The sequence below is a fragment of the Neopelma chrysocephalum genome, unplaced genomic scaffold (assembly GCF_003984885.1).
Source record: "Neopelma chrysocephalum unplaced genomic scaffold, ASM398488v2 Primary Assembly neopelma1_22, whole genome shotgun sequence".
NCBI classification, from domain to species: domain Eukaryota; kingdom Metazoa; phylum Chordata; class Aves; order Passeriformes; family Pipridae; genus Neopelma; species Neopelma chrysocephalum.
Window position 1 is genome coordinate 15,087,065 of NW_020897689.1, and position 24,961 is coordinate 15,112,025.

At 40.5% G+C, this 24,961-nt stretch overlaps 1 protein-coding gene across 1 annotated transcript; it reads left to right on the forward strand.

The window, feature by feature from the left end:
* Window positions 1–852: 852 nt before the first annotated feature.
* Window positions 853–22,930, forward strand: IMPAD1 (inositol monophosphatase domain containing 1). Its single transcript, XM_027709366.1, has 5 exons — window positions 853–1,361; window positions 12,717–12,876; window positions 13,779–13,874; window positions 15,723–15,884; window positions 17,076–22,930. The coding sequence occupies exons 1-5, from the start codon at window positions 975–977 to the stop codon at window positions 17,345–17,347; spliced, it is 1,077 nt and encodes a 358-aa protein (XP_027565167.1). The 5' UTR covers window positions 853–974; the 3' UTR covers window positions 17,348–22,930.
* Window positions 22,931–24,961: the final 2,031 nt, after the last annotated feature.

The window sequence follows — 24,961 nt, forward strand, 5'->3', positions numbered from 1 at the left end:
AACAGTTATAATGCACAATCCTGAGTAATTACTATCGAGATCTCTTCCTACAACCTGAATTTCAACAGACATGAATATTGCTCGAGTAAACAATAAGTAATTAATTCTAATAATGCTGAATTAATTCTTTTGTTTCTAACTTACTCAAAAGTACTAGAAAGAATTAGGAATGAGAACAGACAGATACCAGACTCTTCCCAGTTTCTACCCCAGATGCCCATCCTGGCTACAAACATAGTTTCACACTACTCCAAACCAACTGAAGTGCAGGTAGGCCTTTAGCACATCACTTGGCTGAGAAAAGAGTTGGATTTGCTTCATTCTACTGAATGAGAGGAATTCTCAACTTCGTGGCCCTTCCGTTTTCCAACGGGGCCGAGTCTCAAACTTCCCGAACCAGTATGACAGTAACAGGAGATGCTCGGCACTGATGCTCAGCACCGCTAACAGCACGTCTCCAGAAATTCAGCGGCAATTTACGCCAACAGCGGCTTCCAGCAGAAAACTCCTTCCCAGCGTGCCGGGCGGGCTCCGGCTCCTGCCGCGCGGGCTGGGGCAGCTCCCTCGGCTCCGCCGCTGTGGGCTCCTGGCGCACCTGCTGCCTAGAAGGAGATGAGGGGGAAAAAAATCATCCCAAACTACACAGTTCAGGAGCACCAGCGCGCGAAGGGCAGTGTGTGCCGCCAGGAATGCCCACGGCAGGTAACTCAGGTACCCCAATGCCTCCCGCCGGGCCCCAGAAGCGGGCGCGGACGGTCCCACCCGCGGGCAGCGGGACATGCTCAGTGCGAGCCGCGGGCTCCGCCTTCGCCTGACCCGGATACAGACGGCGCTGCCGCTCTGCCGGGGAGCGTGGAGCCGGTCCGGCCCCGCCGCAGCAGAGGGAGCGGAGCGCCCCGGCGGTGCCATGGGGCTGTGCTGAGCGCCCGGCCCCGCCGCCCGCCCGTCCCGTGGCGCCCCCCTGCCCCGCGGCCATGGCCCCCATGGGCATCCGCCTCTCGCCGCTGGGCATGGCTGTGTTCTGCCTGCTGGGGCTGGGCGTCCTCTACCACCTCTACTCCGGCTTCCTCGCCGGCCGCTTCGCCTTCTTCATGCTGAGCGAGCCGGCGGCCGCCGGGCCCGAGACGCCCCACGGCTCCGCGGCCGGCGGCGCCGTGGACCTGCGGGAGCTGCTGGCCGTGTCCGTCCTGGCCGCCACCAGGGGCGGGGAGGAGGTGAAGCGGGTCCGCGAGGGGAACGTCCTCAACGCCAAGGCGAAGGGGAAGACGCGGGAGGGGGCCGAGGAGCAGCTGACGACAGGCGACCTCCTCTCCAACCGCAGGATGTTCTACCTGCTGAAGAGCGCCTTCCCCGCCGTGCAGGTGGGTGCCCAGCTCCCGCTGCGGGGCCGGGGGGGCTGCCGAAGGCCGGGGCTGGTAGACCCCGGTACCGATACCGGTGTGGAGCCCCAGCTGGGCCACTCGCCACCAGCGCCTCTCCGGTCTGTAACCTCTGGCGGGAAGCACTGCCCTCGATTTGCGTTTTTTCCTTCCCCACACGCTGAATTTGTGGCAGTGCCACCTCATGCTTGTTGCCGTGGCTATTGGGTTGCAGGGGAAGGAGTTGGTGCGTGTTGTAAGCGAAGCCACGCGAGGTGATAGAGTACGAAATAATACGGGCATGGAGGGGTGCGGGAAACACCGAGTCTCACCGTTGTGGATTATGTGTTCTCTGGTTAAGGATACAAGTAATTTCGCAGCGCAAATTCCGCGTATGCTTAAGGTGCTGAGATTAGGAATGCTGTTACTTTCGTGGTTGTCTTTCCTGCCTTCAGTTAGAGGAAGAGCCAGGAACGGGGAGAAGCGATTTAGAATCTGAGGTTTAGGAACATAGCGCCGCAATAACAGTGTTCATCTCTCGCTACTGTGGGACAGCAAAGTTAACAGCTGTGTCACGCTGTGGAGCGCTGCCTACGTGGGCAAAATGAGTTTACTTTCGGAGTTTACTTTCAGAGGTGTACACACCCCTCCCTGCTCTCCTTCGCTTCTGAAATCTGGGTCTAACGCTTCAAGTCACACCCAAACCAGAATTATACTTTGAGGCTTTTTGGGTTTTATTGGCATTGTTTCTGCTTTTGCTTCAGTAAATGGGAACTGCTGTCTCGATGTTAAATTCCTTAGTTTTTCACAGTCATTTGAAATGGCTAGAAACCCCTAAATTTGGATTTAAAAGGTGGTGATTGCATGCTTCTCCTGGACAGGTTGAGAAAAAAAGTAGTTATGTTTATATTTTGGATATTTAGTTACTACACAGTGAGTTTTCAGTGGCTGTTTTGGAAGTTCCTCAGGGTAGTGTGTCATTTTTTGTTTGTTGACCTTTTTGTTTGTTTGAATTTGTTGGGTTTTTAAAGTGTTGTAAAGAACCTGTTGAATATGAAATCTAAAGAAACAACAAATTCTTCAGTGTTTGAAATAAGCTTGATATATGACAAATCTTCCTGTACAGAAAAATCATGAAGGTTCTGTATGTCACAGACAAACCAACTTCGCAGGCTCTGCGTTAAAGGAGGAAAAAGTATTGACCCCCGTTCTCTTTTATTATTCAGTGTCCTCATGGAGCTTGACATGACAGCTTACTTGGGTCACAGCCTGACACCCGTTTGCTTTCTCCCCTTTCACAGACAGAGTGACTTCATTAATCTAGATATAAGAGTTGCCTGTGCTTCTGGAGAAGAGTGGGTTTTGGTCTGGGCTTGAAGAGCTCAGTGAACTGTTCTGTGTCTGTGGTCACATATGTGAACTCCACTGTGGTGCCTGGGATTCTTAGCAGTGACAGCCTGACTTGTGTGTCTTTCTCTTTGAGGGTGCTGTCTTCAAACATCTACTTTTAAAGAACTTCAGTACTGCTTTTCATTTTTCTTACAGTTGACTCGTGTTGCTAGTGTTTAACAATAGATGGTACTGTATAAAATGCAGATGTGTTCTCAAAACCAGTATGAAGACAAAAATGTGTGTGTAGGTCTGTGGAACTGGTAAATACCAGGCATATGTCTTTCCCTTCTCCCCACTCCTCCTCAGATTGACTGAGCTTGAGCATTGAGGATTTTCAGGAAGAATGCGTTTGACAGATTTTTCAGGTGATCAGGAGTTATTCAGTCTGATAGATCAGCTCTGGGATGTTTAGTATTCTAAGTCCATGATGTGGATAATAACAGCTTATCTCATTGGTGTTTAAAAATATTCACTAAGCTGTATATACTAATAAGACATTCTGTTTCTTAAAGTCTGTGATGAAGATGTATTCATAAACATTGCCCAAACCAAAATAAAAGCTTTCTTTTACTATATACATACTATATACACTTCTCAGTCCATCTGCAAATCCTGCATATATAACTTCAGAACAACACATCTAAAACTGCAGCCCTTTCATAGAACAGACCTGCTGCAGTTTTGGTGTTAATATAAGGATTACAGAGGATTTTCTGGGGCAGTATAAAATTGCATCTCGTAAGAAATATCTTACTTTATATCTGTAGCCTTATCCCCCTATACAGAGCGACACTCTAGAATAAAAGACATTGTTGAAGTCAAATAAATCCCCTCTTCTCTCCTTGCAAGAGAAGATGCTGCTAATAAAAGCTGTCAAACAAAAACTGAAATAATTCCAAGAGTAAGCTTATGCTAAATGCTGATTTTCTCAGATAATGAAATCCTTGAGCCTAACAGAGGTACCTCAGTATTTAAATTGGTGCCAAATGCTGCAGCCAGGAAGAAGACGAACCAGCACAAAAGCTGGGTGCTAAAATATGCCTATAAAGCAAAGGAAATGGGTTTGTTCAGTCTGGAGAAGAGAAGGCTCTGGGGAGACATTATAGTGGCCTTTCAGTACCTGAAGGGGGCTACAGGAGAGCTGCAGGGGTACTTTTTAAAAGAGCGTGTACTGACAGGACAGGGGGGAATGGCTTTAAACTGAAGGAGGACAAGTTTAGATTGGATATTAAGAAAAAATTCTTTACTATGAGAGTGGTGAGGCACTGGAACCGGTTACCCAGAGAAGCTGTGGGTGACCCCTTCGTGAAATTGTTCAGAGTTAGGCAGGATAAGGCTTTGAGCAACTTGGTCTAGTGGAAGATGTCCCAGCCCATGGCAGGAGAGTTCAAACAAGGTTACCTTGAAGGTCCCTTCCAGCCCAAACCATTCTATTATTCTGTGATTCTTAAGAATAGCCATGGCTTTCCAATGTTTCAAAATAACCAAGGGGAGAAGGCATTTGGCTGAAATAAACTTGTCAGTGAGCAGCCTTGGGTTCCCTATTTTGTGCTGCTGGACATAAAAAGGGAAAGCAGGTAAACAGTCTGTCTGAAGCAGATCTTCTCTTAAGGTGTGGTTATTAAGAGAACATAGACGAGTTAGGCTTCTCACTTGCAGAAGCTGAAATAAATCTGGAAAAAGTCTTACAATACTAGGATTTATAAAAAAACTTTCAAAATCTGAGGGAGAAAAAAACCACACAGGAAATATTTTGCCTTTGTTCTTTAATGTAAAGTTGTTGTCTGTACAGAGGAAGAACAACTCTACTGCTTACATCATTTGCTCTGTTTGATATAAATAGATGCAGTTCAAGACTTCTCAAAGTTATGTTAGGTAAGACCAAAGAGAAACAGATCAATTCTGTTTTATCTGTGCAGTAGATTGAGTGGTGTTGAGTCTTGTTTTTATATACCTCAGAAACAGGGATGAGAAAGATAAGGGAGGAAGGGGCAAGTCACTTGGGTAACTTGGATGTTATGCAGTGTTGTCTGATCACTCTCAACATCCAGCAATGAATATTTGCATGTGTATTCCCTGAGGTCTGTCTGTACAGTTGATTTTAAAATATACTTAATGCTAAAATATATGCAGCGGTTTCTCTTCTTAACTGCAGTTACAGTCATGAGGTGTTCAGTGCACCAGTATGTTGTCCTCATCTATTTGTCGTGCTGAGAATGAGTTAAAGCTCTGATCCAGCTGTAATCATCCCCTCTGCTCCTTTTCATTTTTTATTCATCTTGTTTATCTTTTCTGGGTTACTTCTCTGCTCTCCTGGTTGATTCTCCATGCAGCCCTATTTCTTGTGCTACACTACAGTGGTGGTACAATAAGGAGTGGGATGGGATTTAGGTGAGGAGATTAAGGACATGATTGAGCCAGCCTTGCTGCTGGGAGGAGAGTGGACTGGGGAGGAAGTCTTTCCAAATTCAATTAGAGACTGGCCAGAAACACTAGTATGTTTTGCTCAGAAGCGCTTCTGTGAAGAAATGATCTCATGATACTGGGTTTTCAGCAGCATTACCTGGTAAAAGATCTCTCTCAGCATCATGCCTCAGGCTCTTACATGGCTTGTCTGGGAGTCAGTGTCAGGAGCTTGATAACTGAATGTATCCAAGGTAAAAATTTAAAATAAAGGTTATTTAGGAATACCCTGGTTCATTTCCCATTATGGGCCATCTTCAACACATCTGAAGGAGCAGCCCTACTTGGTCACAAAGGCAGGAGTGATTGATAGAGGACAATGTGTTCCTTAAACTTGCACTTCAACCACATTATCTCTGTGCTCTGACTGTGAAAAAGCCAATTTTAAAGTGACAATTTTGCTTCTGCACTGTACTATCGTTATTTTCACAGGATGAAGACTTCAGTCTTATTTGTCTGATTTAATTCTGTCCTACACTCTCTTTTTGAGCTGTTTTGGCTTATTTTTGACCAGTGCATTAAATTATGTTCTATAGTTGCACCAGCTATATGTCTTATTTTCTAGTGTAAATACTGAATGGAGTTTCATCTTATTTGTTCCTTTTTTTTTTATTGTGACTGTGGTGGAAGTCAAGTCTTCCTCTGTCCCAGTCTTTCTCTTTAAACATCTTTTTATGAGTCTTCCTGCTGTCCTGAATCCAAACTTTTCTCTCTCTCTCTCTTCTCGTTTCAAGTTTGTGCATGATAATGCTGGAATCAGGCATTGGTGTTTGATGCAACTACTCAAATTGTTTAAAGCTTAAAGGCATTTTAAACTTAAGAAGTGTTATTTTGATTTCTGAGTTTGCATTCATTTTGAAGTCAAGTAGCATAAGCTTTCAAGAAGCAGCTTTCATTCGTAGTGAAAACTGCTACTCACCACCCCCAAGTTCAAAAGTTGGAAAGGAGGGATCATGAGTGGTCCTGGCTGCATGTGAGCTAGGTATTGGTGTGAATTGAATGCACATCCTTCTGTAACAGATTCTGGAGCCCCGTTGCATAACCATGGTAGGTTAGATACTTTCCTCAGATGCTGGAAATACGGTGCTTTGACTGCTTTTTGCTTTCCTGGAGAGTGCTCTGCTGTTGTGCATATTTATGTCCTGACTTGTCAAGTGGGTGTTTACATTCAGAGGTTTTGGCATCTGATTCCTTCACGCAATTTGTGTATGTACAGATGCTCTGAGAAGCTGAGACAGCTTTCACCTCTGATACATTTGGGGAAAAAAACAGAGAAGCAGAGCCAATGGAGGTAAAACAATCTGACTTGTAGTGCAGTGGGTATAAGGGCATGTTGCTCTTTGATGCAGTGCAACAACAGCAGATGAAGGAGTAAGGCTTGGTCTGTAAGTGTGAGAAGGCCCAAAGACTGCTTGTTGAACCTCTCTCCCCTGAGTTGTGACACCTCTGAAGCACAGTCAAGTAAGAGCAAATCAAGTACAGTTCCATGGAGCCACCTAATAGGTCAGTACGCTTTTTAAGTGTGTAGTTGTGTGCCACGGTCCGAGGGGAAAGGGAATGGGACGCGGCACTGCAATAAGGGTTCAGGCACAGGTGAAGGGTCTGGAAGCAATGCCACGTTATTGAGGGAACGCAGGGACTTAAATAAGGTAGGTCTGAGGGGAGGATTCAGAACTGGGGAGGAGCTTGGGACTGGCAACCCAGGGAGAGTTAAGATTGGGAGATAGGGGAAAGGTGGGTGTAACTTCTGGGTATCTAAGGGAAAGGACCAATGGTAGCTCTCTCTGCACTGCGGCAAACTCCAGCCAATCAGTGACAGAGGAGCGGGAAAGCAGGGGACAACACGGTGGTAAACAACTTTTGGCGGGAAAATGTGAGGGAGAAAGGGAATAATATGGGGATATATTAAACTTCATATAAAACTGACAACAAACGGGTACAACAGTAAAAATACATAAAACATAGTGAAAACTGGGGAACAAGTCAATCCAGTAAGATGTCAGTCCGGTGGGGTGTCAGTCCGGTGAATCAATAGTCCATTTGATTTCTGTATAATTCTCTCCAGGCTTTGTATCTCTCCCAGTCCGATTTCTGTTCCTCCACAGTTGTGGGTATCCTAGAGTTGTAGAATGGTTTGGGTTGGAAGGGACTTTAAAGATCATCTTCTTCCAGCCTCCCTGCGGTGAGCAGGGACAGCTTCCACTAGACCAAGCTGCTCAAAGACCCATCCAGTCTGGCCTTGAGCACTTTGAGGGATGGTTGCAATACTGCAGGTGGGGTCTCACGAGGACAGAGTAGAGAGGGAGAATCACCTCCCTCCACCTGCTGGCCATACATCCCAGGAGGCAGTTGGCCTTTTGGGCTGTGAGCACACACTGTTAGATCATGTCCAGCTTTTCATCCACAAGAACCCCAAGTCCTTCTCCATTATGCTGCTCTCAATGAGTTCATCTCCCAGTCTGTACTCATGCCAGGTATTGCCCCAACCCCGATGCAGCACCTTGCACTTGGACTTGTTGAACTTCATGAGGTACTTGTAAGCCAACTTCTCAAGTTTGTGTAGGTTTCTCCGAATGGTGTCCCTTCTGTTGTGTCAACTGCACTGCTCAGCTTCTTGTCATCTGCAAACTTGGTGAGGGTGCACTTGCACTTGATCTTACTGTGTAATTGATGAAGATTTTAAAGAGGATCAGTCCCAAAACACAGCCATGAGGGACACCATTTGTCACTGGCTTCCACATGGGCGTAGAGCACAACTTTCTGGCGGCATCCATCCATCCAATTCCTTATCCACCGAATAGTCTACCCTTCAAATCCACGTCTCTCCGATTTGGAGATAATGATGTCATGTAGAACCATGTCAAAGGGCTTACACCAGTTGATATTCCCTTGTCAACTGTTGCAGTCACTCCATCGTAGAAGGCCACCAGATTAGATAGACATGAACCTGAACTCTTACTAGTTGCTCTGGACATTAGTCCAGAGGATATATGTAGTGTAAAATATCTTCTACTGTCCACAGAGGACATCTCTCAGTCAACCGGAAAGAAGGTATTGGAATCTTTGTTGGCTTACTGTTTGTAAATGTTTGCATTTACTTCTGTCTCTCCACTTCTTTCCTCCATCTCCACTCAGGTGAATACAGATGGCAAAGTTAAGTTTGAGTCTTGGGTATGCATAATCCTTACACTGCATCATCACTAGTGAAGTGGCTGTGTAGGTCATGCAGCATTAGTGCATTAACAAAACAGACAAACAAACATCTATTAATGTTTTACTTATGCTCCCCTGTGCATGCTATTTTGTCTAGGCCTCCAGGCTTTTCATTTTCGTGGTTGCATTCAAATCAATAGACTTATCTATTGAATCATAGAAAATTTTGGGTTGGAAGAGACCTTTAAAGGCTATCTAGTCCAACCCCCTGGCAGTCTGTCCCAGAAGAGGAACTGGGACATCTTCAACTCGATCAGGTTGCTCAGAGCCCTGTCCAACCTGACCTTGAACTCTTCCAGGAATGGGACATCTACTACCTTTCTAGGCAACGTTTCAGTCTCTGTTGTTGAAATGTAATACCTGGAATACTCTTACATTCATATTCTGACAGGTGAATGTTGTCTTTTGTTGTTACCTGCACTCTGTGTGTGGGGGTGTTGTTTTGTGTCTGTTTTCTTTTTGTTGGTTTGAGTATCTTAATGAGTATTTCTTCTTTATAACAGAGGTGTGATAGTATTTGTGTTGTTTTATTTTCTAATAAAACAGCACTAAGCTTTGGATTTGAGAGGACTTAATTATCAAATGGGGATGTTGACGCTCTCAGGAATAGGTAGCTGTGCAACCTGATCTTTTTCAAGATACTGGATTATTTGTATATTAAAATACAAAATGAATGTTGGGCTGTATAAAGTATGTGGGGAAGAAGGGGGAGTACTAAATTTAAAACAAATTCACGTACCACCAAACACTTTCTAAGAAAACCATTGCATTTTCATGTACTGATGCATGTTTTTTAAAAATCACCTATGTATTTGAAAGAAGCTTCTATCTATTTTTTTAGCATATATTTTTTCAGTTTAATTTATCTTTAATGGGTGAATTCAAAGGCAAAACTGCAGTTGTGTCCTCCCCTTTTAAACCAGGAAAAAGCCTGAGGTTGTGCACCATGCCACGGACACCTAGCTAGTATTCAAGTAGGCTTTTTGGGTGATGAGCTGCCACAAAGACATCATGAAGTGCTGGTAGAGAGTATCCCCACACAGCATAAAGAGCCACTGTGAGGTTCCCTGAAGTCTTAACATGGTCAGGACTGTTGGCTCTTTATTAAGAGTACTGCATTTATCCAGACAGGTTCGTAGTACACTGGAGTTGCTTCCTGTGTCCCTGAGCAGGTCTATATTCCAGCCACCAATGTGCTGGAGGGGAGTGTTTTCTATGCAAGAGTTTCCTGAAGGCTGGAAACACCTGGATGTTTTGGAAGATGCACTGTGGGCTGATCCTGGTGTTGCCATTGGACATCTGCTGCTGGCTCCCATGAGCAGTATCCCTTGTTCCTTATGGAAGTCCAGCACCTTACAGGCTCAGTTTGAGGAAGCTCTGTGCTCTCAAGATGCAGCCAGACTACCTTGTTTATGAATTTTTTTAAACTTTTCAGCAGTATTCCATGCACTGATTTACATATATTATATTAAACTTCTGTGTTTGATGCAGTTCTTTGTGAGGAGGGCTTTTGCTTTAAGCATAACTGGGGAAGATTGCTGAAATGTAGTTAAGCTTGGTGTCAGTGGGCAGCTTCCAGAACTTGCCAAGATGGGCTTTTACACATTACAGCTGTTAGGCGGGTAACTCCAAATAGCAATTTATTCCTGTCTTACGCTTGCTATCTCAAGTTCTTGCATGATGGGTTACTATCTAAATGTGACTCTTAGGAGTAGGCAAAGTTCTGTATATGATAGCATGCATGTAAACTATATTTACACTAGTGTATCAGGTTAATTGACTCAGAGCATCTGGCTGAAACAAGCTCTGTTGTCTAAAACGTTTGGTGTTATGATTGTCTTTCTACCATAGCTGCTTCTTATTTGTGAGTGAAGATTTGGGAATGCAGTCAACTACATATTCATATCACTTCAGAAAAGTTTCAAGTATAAGGTCATGGCTTCTGGAGGCATCCAGCAAATGAGAATGATATGTAAGAAGGGACATCGTATAACACAAAGACATGTTTTCTGGGTATATTCTCCTGCATTAAAAAAAAAAGGAGGAATAAAAGAAGTTCCCAGTGTTAAGGGTTGGTGATTTTCTCTCAGGTGACTATGTCTTGCAAAACCTATACTGTAACTTTCTAACAATAATTTTAATAACTGCATATTTTGGAATGACTACAAATTTCTATTTGATCTATTATTTGTGGAGTATTTAGCCACAGCTACAGAGTAAATGGTCATATGAATGGAAGAACTAGTGACCCAGTTGATTTTTTTTTTAATTTATTTTCTCCAGATGGCTCTGCAACCTTATCACTATTTCCCCATTTTTTTTTCCTGACAGAATAATTATGGCTGTTGAAAGAGACTCCTCACAAGCATTATAAATACTACAGTGTCATGACCACCACTGCAAAATTTAGACTACTTAGGAGATCTTTCTCTGAAAACAATACCTTTCAGATAGTTTCTGACTTTTAGTGTACTGTAACAACAGGTTTAACAAGATACTCTTCCTTTTGAGCATTGGTTCCAACCCTTTAAGTTTTTGGAGGCCTCTTTCTTCTGTTGAGGAAACGTTTCTTTTATGATGGTACGTAATGTGCTGTAGTGGAACTTAAACTGCCCAGGGGCTGTGTTGAGACTGCCAAGTCTGTGAAACTGCTCATCTTGACTTTGCAGCACCGTTTTCCCTAGGGGAAAACACAATCATCAGGTTTATTGTACAGTGACAGATGTTTAATTTGTAAATGTCACGGCAACTTCAAGGGCTCTGTGTCTGGCATACAATGCCTCAGATACTGGTTTTATGTGAGAAGACAGCTATGATGTATGGCTGGAGTAGCTGCAGTTCTGCTTGCTTTTTCTTTTTGAATTCTCTTGGAGAAGGTGACTCAACTCTTTGCTAAATATCTGTTACAGTTGAGGTGTGTGTGATGTCTTTTCTTGTCACAATGTGAATTATGTAAAAATCTTGCTCTTACAAAGTCTGTCACATTCAAACGTAGTCTTATAGCTGCTTCATTTTCATTGTCTTTCAGTGTCACTCGCCTACAACATCTGTAATAAGCTGTTTTAGTCAGAAGGGACTTATCTGCTCCTGCAGTCAGATACTTGAATCTGAACTATCATCTTAACTCTATCTGTAGCAAGTAAAGGGAAATTGGTGGTTCTAGGTTGTAGATATATTGCATGCCATGTGCACCTACTATTTTACCTTGACTGGACTTGGGAGCTAATCAGTTTGGCAACCCTTTAGAATTATATTAGAGGAAGACACCTTTAAATTTAGCAAGAATAAAAAAGCTTGTGTTCTCATATTCTAAAATACCCTATAAGTCCAGATTGGTTACACTCGGCTTCAGACATCTAACCTGTACATCTAAGCCAGAAGTGTCATCATCCTGCTGATAACATGAGATATCATTACATACAGTATTTTGTGACAACTGCATCTCTTGTGATCCGAAAATGTAGTGCTGCTGTAGTCATAATGGCATTATATTGGGTTTTACAGAACGTTGTTCCATTCAACAGGTTGATGCTGTGTGCTCCGCTACTGCACCAAACTTTATTTGGCATACTGAAATGCCCTCTGATGTGGAATAAAATTCATTAAGCTAGGCAGCAGGTGACAATAGGCTTAAATGTGACCTTTGGCTGTTGTTTATAACTGTTCTTCATGGGCCATCTTAGGACCTTATTCCAACCTGGCCTAAAAACAGATATGGGATGTTACTAATTTGTGTTTGTGTAATGGTTACATTCAGTTGAGCTGCTTAGATTTTTAGTTGTAACTCAATGCTGGCAGCAGGAATAAATAAGATGCCTACTTTTCAAGTCATACACAGTCCACAAAATACCTGTTTATAGTGTATCTGCACATTTCAATATGCATCTACTGATCTGTATAAATTGTATATTATACCCCTACTGTCTGTATACTGTATGATTCCCCATAGTCAAATGATCTGCCGGTAGTCTTTGAAGCAACTGCATTTAAATATTGATTTTTTTAAAAAATGCAATTCATACTGTGGGAGTTTTCAGTAGGGAGAGTTGCAGCCAAAGCAGCAGTGTCTAGCTATGGTCTTATTCACAGTAAAATTCTCGATTGTCGTTTTCCATTGCTTGTAACATGATGGTAATAGCTTGTGAGTTGCTGAAAAATTGAGTAATTCATGCACTTTGAGCTGGAGATGAAGGAAGAAAGAGAAAATGTGAGCAAACCTGTAATTTTCCCAAGTACTGTAGTTACCATGTCTGATGAGTTAATGCAACTACTTTTGTTGTCTTATCACAGATAAATTCTGAGGAGCGTGTTGATACAGCTGATCAGGAGACAGTCCCTTGGGATCGCAGTATTCCTGAAGACATAAAGCAAAAAATACAGCCTAAAGAGGTTCCAGCAGAAAGTGTTACTGTCTGGATCGATCCGTTAGATGCTACACAAGAATACACAGGTAGCTGATTCTTGTTGACAAATCTTGTGTGTAATTCTGATGTCTGCCTTTTATACTGGAAACAAAATAGTAAGTATTTAAAATGACATCTCTTGTTAAATTGTATTATGTCAAAGCTAGTATGAACAAAATGCATAATGAAATTTCTACAGTTCCCAGATCGCAGCATTTACTTTTATATATTCCAGCTCTGAAATTACTTTGGTATTCCTCACAACTAAGTAATTGCTATAATAAATGGTAACTCAGTTATGGATTCTACTGGAATTACACATTTCTTTATTTCAGTTATTACTGTGGCAACACTAAGTATCTCAGATTTTTGGTTTTGTTTATTTAAGGGGAATACTAAGTAAATATTTTACTTGATAAAAGAAAATTTTTGTTATACTTCTTAAAAAAAGCATGCATAATTCAGTCTTAGGATGTCATGTAAGAAGTTCAAGGCAATCTAAACTAAAATTCATGCTGATAAGTACTGCAAAACAAATGGAATTTTTTTGTGAATATTTCATTGATGCAATCATCTTTTCCTGTGAATGTTCCTTGGAATTTGAATATCACTTTTGAACCAATAGATGATAGGAGGTGAGGCAGAGAAAGGAGAATGTAGGGACACAGATTTCCATGAAAATACGTGCTGCATAAGACACAGCTGTTAGTACTAGATCTGGTAGTATAGGTTACTTCTACTGAACAGGAAAAATTGCTGGAAAACTGAACAGTATTTAAAGTCTTTTGAAAACTGGAAGGTTATTGGAAAATACATCAAAGTTACATAATTGCAAGAGGCAGAATGTAGACTAGTCTTCAGAGAACATTTCTATAATCTCGTGTCTTTTTTCTTTTTCTGTTCTTGGCATCTGATTGTAAACTTGCTCACTTTCTTGTTTTCCCCACAGAGGATCTTCGACAGTATGTCACAACAATGGTTTGTGTGGCTGTAAATGGTAAACCAGTAATAGGAGTGATACACAAGCCATTCTCATCATATACAGGTACCTTCACGCCTTCATATATTTCCATCATCATCAGTCATAGTGTTAATTAAAATTTGATGTCTCAGACAACATCTCTAGGTATCAATGAGAAAATAGTACCAGGGGTACAGATCACTGCTGCAGACCTCACAATCAGGGCTGCAGATGTGTTCTGTGCTATAAACCACAAATGAAATGGCTGTCCTTGTTTAACAAAAAATGATGCATTTAATACAAACTAACTGAAAATATGTTTAGGAATTAAGAGCCCTTCAATCAGAGTGCTTATAGCAAACTAAAAAAAGTTAAACCTACAAATACTGACCAGTCTTATGTTTGCTTTTAGTCTTTAGCAGAAAAGAGTTCTTTGCTCATTCAGCAGAATAACTTGGGTCTGTAATATTATACCCAGGAGCTGGTGTTTATTCAGTGTGAATAACAAAGATTGATTAAAGATCTTAATGGCAACTGTTTGTATGTTACAGGCAAGACTGTCTAGCATAGCCTTATTGATTATCTGCCATGCTTTTAATGCCACAACTGTGAAGTAATTAATTCTTCAGTATTAATGGTGTATCAGCGAGCATTGGTGCAAGTTTGGCAATGTGTGTGCACTTCTGAAGACTTCAAAGTAGCTTAAGTATTCATGTCTTACTATGTCTTTGGAACAAGAAGTTCTGTTTACAGTTTCCCTTAGGCAATACTGACCTCTAGAGTTCTGAAGTTATGCGGTAGGTCTAGCATAAAAACTGAATGAATAAATGTATTTTGTATTTGTTTTCTTTTTTGGGCCCACTGAACACTCAATATTTTGTGCTAAATATTTTACTGTCTTTAAATATGAAATTAATTTCTAGTCATTAAAGTGTGTGCTATATTCCAATATGCTTCAAGAATCATAGAGAGTTTGGAACATTTTGCTATGTATCAATATCTATCTGAAGAAATGGGGTTTTAGCATTGTAATGTTGAAAATTTATCTCCTTTAAAAATAGTGAAGTGTGAAATACTCAGACACGGCACCAGATGAGATGCAATGAATTCTGTCATTCTGTGTGACAAGTATTCATTTTCCAAGCTGGAAATACCAATATGTTATGCGTAGGATTGTTCCTAATAGTACCACACAAATACAAAGTGATAAAGGGCAGTCGGCATTGTTATTACACATAGCTCAGTCTGTTGCCATACAATCTCACCCTCTAGTGAGATGAAATTGCTGGTTACTTTGCTGAGTAAATGTCAGATTAATGGTTAGGGGATGCCACCTACCAAGCTTGGCTTTGAACCTCACGATGAAACACTTGGGAATTTGTGTATTCTAAATTCAGTTCTCTGAAACACAGCACTGAATGTTTTTTTTGTATTGCTATCCTCCTGAGCTATTTCCTTCCTTAGCATCACTATCCTTCTGAGCAGAATGACTCAATAACATTTTTAGTATTGCTTTGAGGGGTAGTGGGGCTTTTTTTTCTTGTATAAAAATGTTATTTGAGGAAACATTGGAACTATTTCTGACTAGGGGCCATCCTTTTAACTTCTATGTCTTTCCAATTGCAAGTTTTAAATATTACTACCTGTGATTTTTCCATCTTAGTCTGTTTTTTTGAAAGTATCACACAAGAAAAGCAGGCACGGTGTAGTGCCATATGCATGAATGTGCGTGTGGGGAGTTTGTTTCTCTGCTACCTGTGTGCAAATGTGGGTATGTACCCCTTCCTCTGTCAGCCCTAACTTCTCTTTTACAGTAGGGAGGTATAGTAAGTCAGAGGTATCAATTACATTTTTTGGATAAGTATCCTTTTATCTCCACACCTAACAGATTATCTTCTGTAAATCTTAGCAGAATTTGTGTTTCTTTTGTAGCTTGGGCAATGGTGGATGGTGGGTCAAACATAAAAGCTCGTTCCTCCTACAATGAGAAAACTCCAAGGATTATTGTATCCCGCTCCCATGCAGGAAAAGTTGAGCAGGTTGCACGGCAGACATTTGGAAATAAAACTGCGATAATCCCCGCTGGTGGAGCAGGTTTGATTCTTTAAGCATCCTATCCATTTTATTGCTTTTGAATGTTTTAACAGTGTAGCTGTTATCAGACAAAAGGATGTATCTGTGGCTTCTCCTCTTTTTCCTCTTGCCTTTTGACCTTCACATCCCTAAAAGCAGGCACTTGACAATAGGAACACAGTTTTTCCTGTTTCTAGGGACGTAGATGCAACCTTAGTTCAGGCTTCAGGCTATTCACAAGTCAGTATGTTAGTGACTCTTAGCCTGGACTAGCAATGTTGTTGTGGTCCTTTCACTGAACAGACTAATGTGTGTTCTTTGAAGTCACTGATGCCTCAGTGGGAGAAAAAGGGTTGTGTGACCACAGACAGAATCACGGAAGAGAATCTGTTGGTTGTTAGTTAACTATGAGTATGTTTGATTAAAAAAGTATTAAGAAAAAAGCCGTGAAAGTTTGGTACTATTTTTTGCATTTATGTCAAAAGAGAAAACTAGTGTCACTATAGTCCATTTTTATCTGCCTCATACTCAATTCAAAGAGGTTTTTAGCATACTTTTTACTTACACAATATCCTTGTGCATGTTACTCACAGAATGCAAATATGTGAGGCACTAGTGTGAAGCATTAGCAGTTTTAAAGTCTGAGAAAAGCCATGCAAAGTTTGAATTTTACAGAAATGTATCTTTCTGTGTCTTTAATGTGGAAAGCCATAGATGCCCTAGAGATAGTTTAGTCAAGAATATCTTGCATTGGGTTTTGATACTTAATCTGAACAAGTCTTCTTATGACAAAGAAAGTGTAAGTGTATTTGATCATAGTCGATCTTCTCCAGGGTTTGACTCTGTATAAGATGAAAAAAGAAACAGTTTAATGAAACAAGAATATTGGTCAAAGAGTTGAAAAACTAAAAAAATTCCATAAAAGAAAGAATACTATTTTGAACAATGACTTTGTAGTGCATAATGAATGATAAAGGGGAATGCCCTGTGCTGAGTTGCTTTATTAGAGTGGTGTATACATCTTCTTTTAATTGTAATAAAAAGCCAGGAAGAAAAAGGTAGACTTCAGAATGATACAGGGATTGAGACATACGTGTATAAATGTAAGAGCAGAACTATATTTGAGTTTCTGGTCTTGTTCTTTTAATGTGTCTCTACAGGAAAACTTTGTTTATTTTTTTTTTCTTTTTTACTTCTGCCCATTTCTTCTAGGTTATAAAGTGTTGGCCCTCCTTGATGTGCCTGAGAAGAATCAAGAAGAAGCTGACGTGTATATCCATGTCACCTACATTAAGAAGTGGGACATATGTGCTGGAAATGCAGTGTTGAGAGCATTGGGTGGCCATATGACTACCCTGACTGGTGAAGAAATCAGTTATACTGGCTCAGATGGCAATGAGGGAGGACTTATAGCCAGCATCAACATGAACCATAAAGCACTAATTGAAAAACTTCCAGATCTGGAAAAAACATCACACAAATAAACATGACTGATGGAGAAGTACAAGTTGTGCTTCTGTAGCCTCCAGATGCTCTGTCTGAAGAAGCAGGTATGAAAACCTGCTGAGAAAGATGCACAGCAAAGCAAAGCCGTTTGGTGTGGGTTTGAGGACTATATCCTGCATTGGGTTTTCGTCAGTGGTGGTATTTAAAAGAGAATAAAATAAAAATAATCAGAAGTAGGAAGGGGACTGATGGCCTCACACATCAATTTCTGTGTTTTATTTTTTTCAAACTGTTTTCATGCAGTTCTCATACTTAAGGTGCATATACCGTATATATTAGTGAACGTAGGTGAACTAAAGAAAAATCCAAATTTTTTCATAAAATAACTTATGTATTTCTCACAGGAATTTCTTGAAACCTTTTACATCTTACTGTAGTTGTAGCAACTCCATAATGAATTAGGTACTAAAAAAATTTGATTTGAATAGGCATCTGATAACTGTGAACAGTTTTATCAGGAAACGTGACCTCATGTTCTGTATCCCCTGAATGGAAAGCACAAGAAGGTTGATTCAAATCTATATGCAGCAACAGCTTATCTTTGACAGTGTGGCACTCCTACTTTTTAAGAGAAAAAAAGAAATGTTCTGTACTATTTTAACTTCTTTCCTGAAGATGTAAACCAGTTTTAGTTCAGGTGGGTTGTGAATATCGGTGTTTTATTAATCAGTGTAATTATTTCCATATACCTTTTTAAAAGAAGGCAGCATTTCCCTGTATAGTTTTTAGCAGTTACTTCTCGTCCTTGTTTTCTGTGTACAGTGTTGAAGATGCATGCTAGATTTTTCTCTAATGTAGGACTTGTTCATCATTTGGTGTTAGTGCTGATAAAAGCAGCCTCTTCCTTTAGTACCTGTTATTTTGTTTGTTTCAGTTTTTTTTTCGTTTGAACGGAGTCATAGGGAATGGGTTTAACAGAAATAGTAAGTTGACTGGTTATTTCCATTTACAACATGAGATATAAACCAGCAATTTTTCTGCAGCCCTGGAAATGACTTTGTCTTTTTAGCTCAAGGTGCACTCTTTTCTGCAGAAAGCTCTTGAGCCATCCCAAACAGCTTGTGGGTTGTGGTAGTGTACATAGAGAGAGAGACACCATTTGAACTTGAATCTGTTTAAGCAAGTTTGAAGAACATGTGGCACTTAAAGTACAGCAGGGTCTCCCAAACTTTACTGAAAAATGTTCTTTTCAATCCAGTATATAGACAACAGAATGTGGGTTCTTTGATATCAAACGACAATTTGTTGCACCTCTAAAATGTGTGGACTTCTATCTGCAAAAATGTAATCATCTGCATTGTTATTCTCTGCACCCCCTCAAGGGTTTCAGAAGGTTAAAATATACCTGTTGTTTGAATTATCAGTAAAGAAGCTTCCCCTCTGTCCTCAAGAAAGCTAAAATTTTTAGTTAATACAGGTGTTTTCTGTTTGAAGTTTAATCAGTATAGGCTTAGGTTGTTTAAACCTTATTCTTAGTGACTTTAACTTCTTTCATGCTGTTAATCAGAACTGCAGTTCTGAGTCAAAAGAGGTTTTTCTTCCTAGATCAGTAGTGGAGCGTGGCTAGATATCGATTTTAACTTCTAGCTGAAGTTCACATTTCCAGAAGATCTTCTTATATGTTGCAGAACTACAGATACAGCCTTTTATTCCTCTTTTATTCCTCTACTTACTGGCAAAGTAGACTGAAGCTTAGTCCTACTAGCCTTTTGGTACGGGTAGTTTTGTTTAGGGAACGTTTTTTCCAACGTTAACACTGTTGCTGCTCTTTGAAAATAGCTTTTACATATGTAGATAATACACAAAGCAACTTTACTTCCAGTTCTTAAATTTAATAAACTGCTATATGCTATGACAAATAAGAGATTATGCCCTTTTTGAAAAGGATCTGATCTATTTCAAAAAACTTGTTTAGTTTCTAAACCGCAGTGAAGAATAAAAAGCCAGATATTTATCAAGGTTTTAGTAATATACAAGAAGACTGCAGCTTTTTAAGGCTGATTTAAATGTCTTAGAGCCTAATAAAAAAAAACAGCTGTTCTGTTTATTTGTTAAAGAAGACAGATTAAAATTTAAATATGAGAAATAGCCCTAGTTAGCCTACTGTAAAAACCCAATTGTGTCACAGGGATTGAATGCACAATATTTAAATAGGCAATTAAGACAAAGGCTGTCGCGGGTTGTGATTTTAGATTCAGCCTGAAATCATCTGTAAACTTACCTTGTGAAAATGTGACTGCTTTTATTTTGGGTATGCTTCTGTCACTTCCTTGCATAAGCTGTAATCAGACTTAGCTTCTATATGGAAAATGAAAAATAAGCTGTTATGTAATGTATCAGGGCTTACTTGCATCTTAGTTGAGGGAAAAGCGGATACCTTAGGAAAAGCCCTTTCCTTCCTTCCGTGTGCTGGCTGAAGAGCCTAGTCTTCCATTAGTAAGACTTGTGCTTGTTTGGACCCATTTATATCCTGAATTGCTTTGTTGCAATGGGTCACAGTGTTCAGTACCTGTCACAGGAGACCCTTACTGGCCTAATCTCACTTCCTGTGAAATCAAAGGAAAGGTGAGAGTGCAATGCCCAATTGATTACTTCTAGCAGAGCCTGAGCTCAGAGAGTTTTCCCACAGCTGCAGCTTAAGGTGATGCTTGGGGTCTCCCACTCTAGTTTAAAAAGTAGCTGCTTTGGTATGAGAACGGGTAAGCAGCTGGTGAATATCAGTTTCTGATGTCATTTTGCAATAAATGTAACTCTTACACAGACCAGCAGATATTCAAAAGTGCTGGCTTAGTGCACGTGTGCCAGTGCACGTTGTTTGTATGACGTTAATGCTCAGTATATCCTATTTCTTTGACTATGTTTACACTGCGTTCTAAAACATTTTGCTGTTTTAGCTTAAATACTTGTTTGGTCTCAGCAGTGTGGATGTAAGCTTATGCCCAGAGGGATAGGAAATCGTACCATACCTGTATTTCACTGCTAGGCTAGAACATTGTTCTTTGCATCCTAACCTTTTCCACGTAAAGCTGTCATACCATTTTTAGGGATGCTACTTAAAACAATTGCATGGTGTAGGTGGGTCCTACGCAAGTATATATTTTCTAAAAATCGTGGTATCATCCTCGTTCCAAATAAGAGAAGTAAGAGAATGTATTATTTTAGTATTGGTTTTCCAGTGATGGATTTTTTGAGTGGCTATTATGGTTAAGGTAATTGAAAGTGAAATTATTCTAAAACCATATGTATTTTCTCTTTTTCATTCTGCTAAAAAGAGTGTATGGTAGATAAATGATACCTAGTACTGTACCAAGAGTCCTAGCTTTCACTCCTTGAATGAATGTTTTCTAAATAAATAGACACGGAAATAAAAGGGTTGAATATAGTACTTAACTAGTTTTGAGATTAACCTGTTTGGCAGACTTTTACAGATGGACTTATATAAGAGCTGTTCCAATCTACAAAGCACATAATAATAATGAAAATACTTAGCAGAGATGCCTTACTTGGATGGTGAATTAACCATATAGGTGAAGCTGCAGTCATCTAGTGATGTTGGTTCATACATTTGCTTTTACTTCATGGTTGTTAGAGTGGGAAGATTTTCTAGTTGGCTTCAGATGTGGAGAAGAGTTTTGATTTTTTTTTTAAATGGCCAGTGGCTGGAGCTCAGAGGTGGGGAGAGTGGAGTCAGCATTGGAATTTATCTCTGCTGTTTTGTTTATAAACAAGTGTATTCCAACATCTTTGTAGCATCCTGTTGTCTATTGGAGTTGTACAACAGTGGTGCAATTTTGTGTACTCATGGGTTAGCAGTGTAAAACCGGGAATCTATATCCCCCAAGAACAGTGCAATGTGAAGTGACTGAGTGTTGTGCTGCACTTCTGCTGTGTTATGCCAGCAGAGACTGGTTGCTTCATTGTCTCATAGATGTCATTCCAGTTGCAGTTTCTCTCATAACAAAACTGCTTTTCTAGGCTACTGTCTCCCCAGTTATGCCCAACCTCTTCATGGATCTGTTTCCTCAGCAAACTAGAGAAGTGGAGAGGAAAGAAGCAGATGACTGTGCTGAAGAAATTATAACACAAAACACTTATTTCTGTTTCTTGATTTTTAAATTACATTGATCATTTAATTTCCCTCATCTTTCAGGGGTTAGATAATAATACAGTTAAGATTCAATGAACCACAAATAAATGCCTGTGAGATTTTAAACCCAAGCTTGATGAGAGTGCAAAGGACTGCCTGTAATCAAGGTGAGCCTGATGGATGGTTTTCTGTCAGGCCACTCATGCTGAGCCTTTCTTCAATGCTTTGTTTTAGATGTTTAGGCCCTTTCACACAAACAATTACAGATTTGACTTTGCCAAAATATGGTTGATGGTCTTATCTTCTGATCTGCTATTCTTAATCATAAAACTGCACTATAGCCTCTTCACTGTAATGTAGCTCACTGAGGCAAGAATGTGGTAGCTCTCAGGACTCAATTGCTTGATTTGTGAACTGCAGCTGCTGTTTGGCAGCTCTTACAACGAAGTGCTGGCGCCTCCTGCGAGTGTCTTCCCACCCTACAAGCAGGTCGTGCCACTCACGGTTCATATTGAGAACCTGTTGAAGCCTTACACTTCGTGGTCTTCAGATGCCACATCAGCTCTTGCAGCTCTTCTGGGAGAAGTTCAGAAGTGCTTATCTGATTTCTTACTGGAGCTCCCTCTGGAGCCAGTAATTAGTGGCCACTTTTCCCTCTTTGCTCTTCCTCTCTGTTCCTTTCTGATCCTTGCTCCTTTCTTAGCCGATATGGAAAAGAAAAATGAGAGATCAAAGGTTAAGGCAGTCACAGAATGAGAGGGCCCCAGCAGTAAACTATCCAGTTCATCCTGAAGGTGTTAATGTTTGGGACCAACATCTAATGTACTGATAGTACCAGAAGGGTAATAGTTGCCAACAAAATAATGGTAGCCTAGAGGTGTTCATGTGATTAGTGGTACTGAATATGCAGAGAAGATGCAAATGGACTAAGGGGAAGTTAAACACACAAAAAGAAAACAGCTTTTCAGTGTAATCTTACAAGCATTTGACATTTGTGGCCTCCTGGGTGCAGAGCTTCATTGGTTAAGACACATTGGCCCTCTGTGAAAGGCCTGATTTTGTTGAACTCAATAGCAGCATTCCCACTGAACTCATTGTGAGCAGAAACAAGCCAGATAAAACAGGAACAGTAAAGTAAGTTCTGAAAAGCTCAACTTGTGTCAGTAGAGCAGGCAACCTGGGTTGTGTTTAACTTGCCTATGGCAGCTTCAATCTACATTTGGAAACATCATCCCAGTGTCTTGAGATTCTAAGTCTTTCAGGTTTTTTTATGGTCTCCAATCGATAGAGCCCACTTTTAGATAATCTTATTTCCTAACCCAATTTTTCCTTATTTTTAATTCACATTTCATTTTTTCTCTTTAAAGGACTGGCAACACTCCAGCATTTTTCCTGTTGTCCCACCAAATTGTATTAGCATTTTCCAATTGTGTGCCAATTTGAAATAATTCTATAAATAAAATCTCTGAAACTACTGGTCTGTGAAGGTGTTTTTCTATATTTTCTCTTTTTGTTGGGTATTTATTGTTTCTTTGTGCACCAGCTATTTTTTTTTCTTTTTTCCAATAATGCATGTCAGGTTGCTTCAGCTGTGCTGTGTCCACATGTGTGTGAGAGTTTCTACCTGAGGGATTATCATTACTGACAGGTCCAGCCAAGTTCGTGATAAATATAATTCAAGTTCTCCACTGGCATTGGTTTTATAGGTGTGTTACTGTGAAAGTTTGTCAGTTTGTGAAAATGAGTGCTTAGAAATCCCCTGTATAGTATTGTTCCTTGGATCTGAAGAAGTTTTCTTTCCGACATTATCTCCAGGTCTCTTCCTAATTATGTTAATTCATTCTGTTCAAGTCTCCATGTTTCCATGAGAATAGTAGTACCATTATGAGCCCTTTTTCTAATAATGTGCCACTCTTCATAAGTGAAATCATGGAATAAGTTGAAAGATGCTTTAATATGTGCAGGGCTGGATGTACAGTGAAGTCATGTGTCATCCTGGTAATGCTGGCCTTGATATGCTTTGCTGATTCTCATCTTTTCCCAGGTAGGAACCAAAGTTACCAGACAGCTTCTGTGCCAGTACAGTCCAGTCAGTATTCACACAAGCTAGGTTTTAGCGTGCCTAGAATTGTGCTCTGGCACTAACACAGTTCGTATCTACTACTAAACACTTTCAGACTCTAAAACGGTAGCTGCTTGTGGACTGCTCATTGAGAATTGTCCTGGGATTGTGCAGACTAATGAACTGTGCCTGGGAAATAGTTTGGGATGGTCTGGTTTGCTTAGGCCAAAAAACATGCAGGGGATCATGCATAGTACTGTCTGATGTGCTGGACAATTCAGGATCATTCGGAATGGTATGACTTGTATGGACTTAGGCAATATGCGCCACAGGAGCTGTACAGAGTGTTTTGAAACCCCTTATCATACGTAACCTAACCAGGAAAGGAATTCAGAGAGAGCTGTCTGTTGTGATGCTCTGAAGAGTGTCTTGGGGAAGACACATCCAAGAGGAGCAGGGATTCTTCCCATCTTGCAAAGTGGGTGCTCATCACTTCTGCTGTAAGCCTAAGCTTGGTGGCCCTTTACTCATCATACATCTTAAGTAAAATGACTCCAAATTACAGGAATTCTTCCAAATTAAGTGCTATGATTTAAATGAGAAACATAACAAACATTGTGCTAATAAATAATTCTGTTAGGGGCAATGGAGAGAGAAGAAACTTCACAGATTTGGCTTTTACATTTTAAAACCACTCATTTTTCTTCCAAAGGGATGTATTTATTATAGAGTTAAGAATGTGTCATGTTTGCACTCCTCTCATCTGAACTCCACCCAGGCTTCATGGGTATGGTATGTTTGTATTTGCAGAGGGCAAATAGCATAGCACACATTCTACTTCAGCCAAGGGATAGTGTTCAACTATCAAATATGTAAGAAATCTGTACCAGGGGAAAGGCAAGTGCTTTAACCTGCTTCCCATAATTTTGTGGAATAATACCTAAATCTGTTGGAAATATTTGTATCAGCAGTAAAGATTTTGATTTATTTTCCAAAAGTAAAGTATTTCTTATATGTATATATTTTGTACTGGACTGAACTGACCCGACCCAGATCTGTTTACTATTCTGATAAGCTCCTAATCTTCTTTTACAGAAATAGTTTTATGCATGTTTAACAATGGCTTTTAGAACCTAAATTGCACTCCATCCTAGTAGATTTATACCAAGAACACTACATACACGGGAAAAGCTTTTAGCTTGGCTGTCTAGTACTAAAGGGCCTGGGGCAGGGGGAAGCAGAGGCCAGTAGAGGACTCTGTCTTTTCATGAATGCCCTGAAGAGCCAAAAAGAGCTTGGTGACTGAATTTACATGCCTATTTCATTTTTCACAAAGAAAGTCTTTCACCGTTTTTTTTCCTCGGTTGTGCCATATGTCTTTAGTTAAGAGGGCACCCACAGAGTTCTAGAGTCTGGTCCAGAGGGCTACGCTTAGTTGCTCCT

Coding starts and splice junctions, on each gene's coding strand:
- IMPAD1 (XM_027709366.1), top strand. CDS start 975: ATGGCCCCCATGGGCATCCGCCTCTCGCCGCTGGGCATGGCTGTGTTC. Junction 1,362..12,716: donor GCGCCTTCCCCGCCGTGCAG/GTGGGTGCCCAG, acceptor GTCTTATCACAG/ATAAATTCTGAGGAGCGTGT. Junction 12,877..13,778: donor TGCTACACAAGAATACACAG/GTAGCTGATTCT, acceptor TTTTCCCCACAG/AGGATCTTCGACAGTATGTC.